The 7990-nt window shown below is 54.2% G+C and overlaps 1 protein-coding gene across 1 annotated transcript; it reads right to left on the reverse strand.

The window, feature by feature from the left end:
- Positions 1-1035: 1035 nt before the first annotated feature.
- LOC119894636 (fukutin-like) lies at positions 1036-7908 on the reverse strand (the record flags this gene model as incomplete). Its single annotated transcript, XM_038707295.1, is given in 4 exon segments — positions 1036-1288; positions 5916-6040; positions 6880-7013; positions 7773-7908. Coding segments are annotated over 4 exon segments (609 nt in total), but the record flags the coding sequence as incomplete, so codon positions are not given.
- Positions 7909-7990: the final 82 nt, after the last annotated feature.

A 7990-nucleotide genomic window follows, 5' to 3' on the forward strand; every position in this document is an offset into this window, starting at 1 on the left:
TGAGTGATTTTATTTTTTTATTTCCTGTGTCTCAGTTGGAGCAGCAGCAGAGTGAAAACGTTTGACTTCAGGACAAGAAGAGAAATAGTGTTTCAAGAGAAACTGGACTTTCATTTCATCAAATCTCAAAAAAATTGATCTTCTAAATCAGTCCAAACAGAACCAGTAGACCAGAGAACAAGTAGACCACAGAACCTGAAGACCACACAGAACCAGTAGACCAGAGAACCAGTAGGCCAGAGAACCTGAAGACCACACAGAACCAGTCGACCAGAAAACCTGTAGAGCCGAGAACCAGTGGACCAGAGAACCTGTAGACCACACAGAATCTGTAGACCGCAGAACCAGCAGACCAGAGAACCTGTAGACCACACAGAACCTGTAGACCACACAGAACCTGAAGGCCAGAGAACCTGTAGACCACACAGAACCTGTAGACCACACAGAACCAGTAGACCAGAGAACCTGTAGACCACAGAGAACGTGAAGACCACAGAACCAGTAGACCACACAGAACCTGTAGACCACAGAGAACGTGAAGACCAGAGAACCAGTAGACCAGAGAACCTGAAGACCACAAGAACCAGTAGAGCAGAGAACCTGTAGACCACACAGAACCTGAAGACCACAGAACCAGTGGACCAGAGAACCAGTGGACCAGAGAACCAGTGGACCACACAGAACCTGCAGACCACACGGAAACCTGTAGACCACACGGAAACCTGTAGACCAGAGAACCTGAAAACCACACAGAACCAGTAGACCAGAGAACCTGTAGACCACACAGAACCTGTAGACCACACAGAACCTGTCCTGCAGCCTGTTGGAACAGGAGACGTGGTGAAACTCTGGTTCCACTACATAAATACTGAATAAAAAAAAACTCAAACCGTCTCGACGTTCTGCTTCATAGTTTGAAACTTATTACAAGGATGTCGTTTAGTCTGTAAATTGATGAACTAAAGTGATGATGACGACAACAACGACGACTGCAGAAAGTTTCCAGGTTCTCACATGAAAGAAAACAAAAAAGTCTTTATTTGTAGTTTCAGGTTTTATTTCGGGTCACATGCTTCAGTACACTTGAATAAGCTCCACCCACTCCGCAAGAGGCCACACCCCGTTTTCCTGCACGTTGCTAGGTGACGTCTTCCAGTCCCAGCTCCTCACGGGGACGCTCCAGCTGGCGCCGTAGTTCGCCTTCACGTAGTCAAGCGTTTCGCAGGGAACACGCACCTTCAGCTCCAGAAGCTCTGCCCAGCAGAGCGAGAAGCGAGGGAAGACGTACCTGAGGGGAGACATAATCAGAATCCGGTTTATTTTCACACACCAGGAATTTGCCTTGGTATAAAGTGGTGCTCACAGTACACAAGATAAATAAAAATAAATACATAGCTTCTGTGTAGTGAAGCTTCGGTTAACGTAGAGTAGCTAGTAGCTCAGTTCACCACATTCCCGACAAGCTCGCCCAACACTGCGGCAGGTGGAGATGGAGGAGGTGACAACGGACTCAATGATGGCGGAGTAGAGCTGTGCCATCACTGACTTTGGCAGGCTGAACTTCAGCTGCCGCAGAAAGTACGTCCTGACACACCTGAGCCATTATTAACTCTTCACTGCGTTCATGAACAGACCTGAAGGCATTCTTAACAACCAGTTCTGTCTGTCCTCCAGCACCTTCTACACCGATAGTCACCCAGAGTGACGGCAGCAGTAGATCTGGGAGCTCATGATGCAACTCCCCAACAGCTGCAGGACACAAGCAGCCCAGGACCTGTCTGGACCTGTCTGGTACCATGTTGGACCTGTCCACGCTGGACCTGTCCACGCTGGACCAGTCTGGTACCATGTTGGACCTGTCTGGTACCATGTTGGACCTGTCTGGTACCATGTTGGACCTGACCACACTGGACCATGCTGGACCCGACCACGCTGGACCTGACCACGCTGGACCACGCTGGACCTGTCCACGCTGGACCAGTCTGGTACCATGCTGGACCTGACCACGCTGGACCAGTCTGGTACCATGCTGGACCTGTCCACGCTGGACCAGTCTGGTACCACGCTGGACCACACTGGACCTGTCCACGCTGGACCAGTCTGGTACCATGCTGGACCTGTCCACGCTGGACCATGCTGGACCTGTCTGGTACCATGTTGGACCTGTCCACGCTGGAACCACGCTGGACCTGTCTGGTACCATGTTGGACCTGTCCACGCTGGAACCACGCTGGACCTGTCTGGTACCATGTTGGACCTGTCCACGCTGGACCATGCTGGACCTGTCTGGTACCATGCTGGACCTGTCCACGCTGGACCATGCTGGACCTGTCTGGTACCATGTTGGACCTGTCCACGCTGGAACCACGCTGGACCTGTCTGGTACCATGTTGGACCTGTCCACGCTGGAACCACGCTGGACCTGTCTGGTACCATGTTGGACCTGTCCATGCTGGAACCACGCTGGACCTGTCCACGCTGGACCAGTCTGGTACCATGCTGGACCTGTCCACGCTGGACCTGTCCACGCTGGACCATGCTGGACCTGTCTGGTACCATGTTGGACCTGTCCACGCTGGACCGGACCACGCTGGACCAGTCTGGTACCATGCTGGACCTGACCACGCTGGACCAGTCTGGTACCATGCTAGACCTGACCACGCTGGACCTGTCCACGCTGGACCACACTGGACCTGTCCACTCTGGACCTGTCTGGTACCATGCTGGACCTGTCCACGTTGGACCTGTCTGGTACCACGCCGGACCACACTGGACCTGTCTGGTACCATGCTGGACCTGTCCACGCTGGACCATGCTGGACCTGTCTGGTACCATGTTGGACCTGTCCACGCTGGAACCACGCTGGACCTGTCTGGTACCATGTTGGACCTGTCCACGCTGGAACCACGCTGGACCTGTCTGGTACCATGTTGGACCTGTCCATGCTGGAACCACGCTGGACCTGTCCACGCTGGACCAGTCTGGTACCATGCTGGACCTGTCCACGCTGGACCTGTCCACGCTGGACCATGCTGGACCTGTCTGGTACCATGTTGGACCTGTCCACGCTGGACCGGACCACGCTGGACCAGTCTGGTACCATGCTGGACCTGACCACGCTGGACCAGTCTGGTACCATGCTAGACCTGACCACGCTGGACCTGTCCACGCTGGACCACACTGGACCTGTCCACTCTGGACCTGTCTGGTACCACGCTGGACCTGTCCACGCTGGACCATGCTGGACCTGTCTGGTACCATGTTGGACCTGTCCACGCTGGAACCACGCTGGACCTGTCTGGTACCATGTTGGACCTGTCCACGCTGGAACCACGCTGGACCTGTCTGGTACCACGCTGGACCTGTCCACGCTGGACCTGTCTGGTACCACGCTGGACCACGCTGGACCTGTCTGGTACCATGCTGGACCTGTCCACGTTGGACCTGTCTGGTACCACGCCGGACCACACTGGACCTGTCTGGTACCATGCTGGACCTGTACCATGTTGGACCACACTGGACCTGTCCACGCTGGACCTGTACCATGTTGGACCACACTGGACCTGTCCCATGTTGGACCACACTGGACCTGTCCACGCTGGACCTGTCCACGCTGGACCACGCTGGACCACACTGGACCTGTCTGGTACCATGTTGGACCTGTCCACGCTGGACCATGCTGGACCTGTCTGGTACCATGCTGGACCTGTCCACGCTGGACCTGTCCACGCTGGACCACGCTGGACCAGTCCACGCTGGACCAGTCCACGCTGGACCAGTCCACGCTGGACCACGCTGGAACCACGCTGGACCATTCTGGTACCACGCTGGACCAGTCCACGCTGGACCACGCTGGAACCACGCTGGACCTGTCCACGCTGGACCACGCTGGAACCACGCTGGACCTGTCCACGCTGGACCACGCTGGAACCACGCTGGACCAGTCCACGCTGGACCACGCTGGAACCACGCTGGACCTGTCCACGCTGGACCACGCTGGAACCACGCTGGACCTGTCCACGCTGGACCACGCTGGAACCACGCTGGACCTGTCCACGCTGGACCACGCTGGAACCACGCTGGACCTGTCCACGCTGGACCACGCTGGAACCACGCTGGACCATTCTGGTACCATGCTGGACCTGTCCACGCTGGACCAGTCCACGCTGGACCTGTCCACGCTGGACCTGTCTGGTACCATGTTGGGCCTGTCCACGCTGGAACCACGCTGGACCTGTCCACGCTGGACCTGTCCACGCTGGACCAGTCTGGTACCATGCTAGACCTGACCACGCTGGACCTGTCCACGCTGGACCACACTGGACCTGTCCACTCTGGACCTGTCTGGTACCATGCTGGACCTGTCCACGTTGGACCTGTCTGGTACCACGCCGGACCACACTGGACCTGTCTGGTACCATGCTGGACCTGTACCATGTTGGACCACACTGGACCTGTCCACGCTGGACCTGTACCATGTTGGACCACACTGGACCTGTCCCATGTTGGACCACACTGGACCTGTCCACGCTGGACCACGCTGGACCACACTGGACCTGTCTGGTACCATGTTGGACCTGTCCACGCTGGACCATGCTGGACCTGTCTGGTACCATGCTGGACCTGTCCACGCTGGACCACGCTGGACCAGTCCACGCTGGACCTGTCCACGCTGGACCACGCTGGACCAGTCCACGCTGGACCACGCTGGAACCACGCTGGACCAGTCCACGCTGGACCACGCTGGAACCACGCTGGACCATTCTGGTACCATGCTGGACCAGTCCACGCTGGACCAGTCCACGCTGGACCTGTCCACGCTGGACCACGCTGGAACCACGCTGGACCATTCTGGTACCACGCTGGACCTGTCCACGCTGGACCTGTCCACGCTGGACCTGTCTGGTACCATGTTGGGCCTGTCCACGCTGGAACCACGCTGGACCTGTCCACGCTGGACCTGTCCACGCTGGACCAGTCTGGTACCATGCTGGACCTGACCACGCTGGATCTGACCATGCTGGACCTGACCACGCTGGACCTGTCCACGCTGGACCACGCTGGACCTGTCCCATGTTGGACCACACTGGACCTGTCCCATGTTGGACCACACTGGACCTGTCCCATGTTGGACCTGTCCACGCTGGACCAGTCTGGTACCACACTGGAACTGTCTGGTACCACGCTGGACCAGTCCACGCTGGACCACGCTGGACCAGTCTGGTACCATGCTGGACCTGTCCACGCTGGACCTGTCTGGTACCATGTTGGACCAGTCCACGCTGGACCTGTCTGGGACCACGCTGGACCTGTCCATGCTGGACTAGTCTGGTACCACGCTGGACTAGTCTGGTACCACGCTGGACCTGTCCACGCTGGACCTGTCCAGTCTGGTACCACGCTGGACCTGTCCACGCTGGACCTGTCCTGTCTGGTACCACGCTGGACCAGTCCACGCTGGACCATGCTGGACCTGTCTGGTACCATGTTGGACCTGTCCACGCTGGACCTGTCCACGCTGGACCTGTCTGGTACCACGCTGGACCACCCTGGACCTGTCTTGATACCACGCTGGACCTGTCTGGGACCACGCTGGACCTGTCCACGCTGGACCTGTCTGGGACCACGCTGGACCTGTCTTGATACCACGCTGGATCTGTTTGGTACTACACTGGGACCCAGGTTTGGCCTTCTGTCAACATGGCAAATTGTAGACCGCAGCGGCCTCCTCAGTGTGCGCCGCATGGTGTCATGAGACTTTCTAATGAAATTTTGTCCTTATTACTGACTGACTACAGATTTGCATGGATATGTTTTTATATCGGGTCCCGCAGAAAGAGTTCCGAGTGGAGCCAGACAGATGTTGACAGGCGTGTCGGTGAACGCCGACCTAAAGAGACAGTAATCTGATTTACTTGAACTTCCTGCCGCTCTTCGCCTGCGTTCCTCCGTTCCACACGACGTCTCCGTCCTCGTAGAAGAAGAAAACATCCAGTTTGACGTCGTCACTCAGAAAGGAAAGCTCTAGACTGTCCTCCACCTGCATTTCAAAATAAACCAGCTTTAGAATTAATTAAAAAATAACACACCACCTGCTTCACCATAAAGTGAGCATCTTTTGGCTTCAGTGTCCAATCAGCATTCACTCCAGGGTCACATGACTGATTGATCGTCACACGCTTTGAACGCCTCACGAAGGAGTTAAACGTCACTTCCTGTGTGCCTTCTGTGGCGCTAGTGAGCACCTGCTAATTTACACGCTATGGCTTGTATAATATAACAAAGGGCTCACTTCCTGTTGCCAGCAGGTGGCGCTATGACATTGAGTGAATATCGGCTTGTACATGTGTTCAAGACGGGACTCTTTTCAAAAATGTAAAATATGGTGCAGATCTGAGTATGTACACTGCAGTTACAACAACTTGTTGGTGTGTTGTTTCATGGCGAATCAGCGATTCTTGACGAGCGTGCCCATAGTGTGGTGTCGAAAATCGCTGATTCGCGTAGGAACAGGAAGTTGTTGTAACTTCTGTTTCACGACAGCTCACAGATAGCTTAAGTTTTCAGTGTCGATGACTTTAGACTGCACAGGGAAAAGCTGAAGTCGGTCGGACTAATTCTGTAGGAGGACTTCGTTAAAGTGCGGCGCCTGTAAATCGCCAAAAATGACTATTACATTCAAAATGGCCGACTTCCTGTTGGGTTTAGGGCATTGCTCCCGGAGACTTTTTATACGTCTGGACATGATACATCTGGCACAAACATTTCATACAAGGACACGTCCATTTTTCACGCTTGAAAAGGTTTTGGTGTTTCTGAGCATGTTAAGGCGCGAAAATAAAGAATTCCTCGCATATTTCATAATAATAAAGTTTTCACCTTTCCAAACTTGTGTTTGAGTGACAGGCCGGCGTCCCTGAACGCTGCGACAATGTCCGACCTGAAGTCCACAATGAAAATCCCGATATCGACGTCACGACTGTACGAGATGATACTGCACTGCCTGAACCAGCCTGCAGGGGCGAGAGACATCCACAGAGACAGGGAGAGAGAGGGTTAGCATGCTAGCGTGTTGCTCCACTGTAATGTTAGCGTGTTGCTCCACTGTAATATTAGCGTGTTGTTCCACTGTAATGATAGCGTGTTGTTACGCTGTAAGGTTAGCATGATAGCGTGTTGTTCCACTGTAATGTTAGCGTGTTGCTCCACTGTAATGTTAGCGTGTTGTTCCACTGTAAGGTTAGCATGATAGCGTGTTGCTCCACTATAATGTTAGCGTGTTGCTCCACTGTAATGATAGCGTGTTGTTACGCTGTAATGTTAGCATGATAGCGTGTTGTTCCACTGTAATGTTAGCGTGTTGTTCCACTGTAATGTTAGCGTGTTGTTCCACTGTAATGTTAGCGTGTTGCTCCACTGTAATGTTAGCGTGTTGCTCCACTGTAATGATAGCGTGTTGTTCCACTGTAATGATAGCGTGTTGTTCCACTGTAATGTTAGCGTGTTGTTCCACTGTAAGGTTAGCGTGTTGTTCCACTGTAATGTTAGCGTGTTGTTCCACTGTAATGTTAGCGTGTTGTTCCACTGTAAGGTTAGCATGATAGCGTGTTGTTCCACTGTAATGTTAGCGTGTTGTTCCACTGTAATGTTAGCGTGTTGCTCCACTGTAATGTTAGCGTGTTGCTCCACTGTAATGATAGCGTGTTGTTACACTGTAAGGTTAGCATGATAGCACGTTGTTACGCTGGAAGGTTAGCATGATAGCGTGTTACCCAGACAGGTGCCGCTGCTGAGCCAGAAGGGGATGTCGAGGTGAGCGAGCGTTCGAGCAGCTAAATGCAGCAACGACTTCACTTTCCTCCGAAACTCCACAGCCTCCGGAGACGAGTCGTCAGGGTAGAGCTGCAGTCACAGAGAGAGAGAGAGAGAGACACAGACACAGAGAGAGAGAGAGAGACCAGACACAGAGAGAGAGAGAGAGAGAGAGAGA

Source organism: Micropterus salmoides, unplaced genomic scaffold (assembly GCF_014851395.1).
Source record: "Micropterus salmoides isolate LMB-PRFRI ecotype aquatic unplaced genomic scaffold, ASM1485139v1 Ms_hic_scaffold_814, whole genome shotgun sequence".
In the NCBI taxonomy this organism is placed as follows: Eukaryota; Metazoa; Chordata; class Actinopteri; order Centrarchiformes; family Centrarchidae; genus Micropterus; species Micropterus salmoides.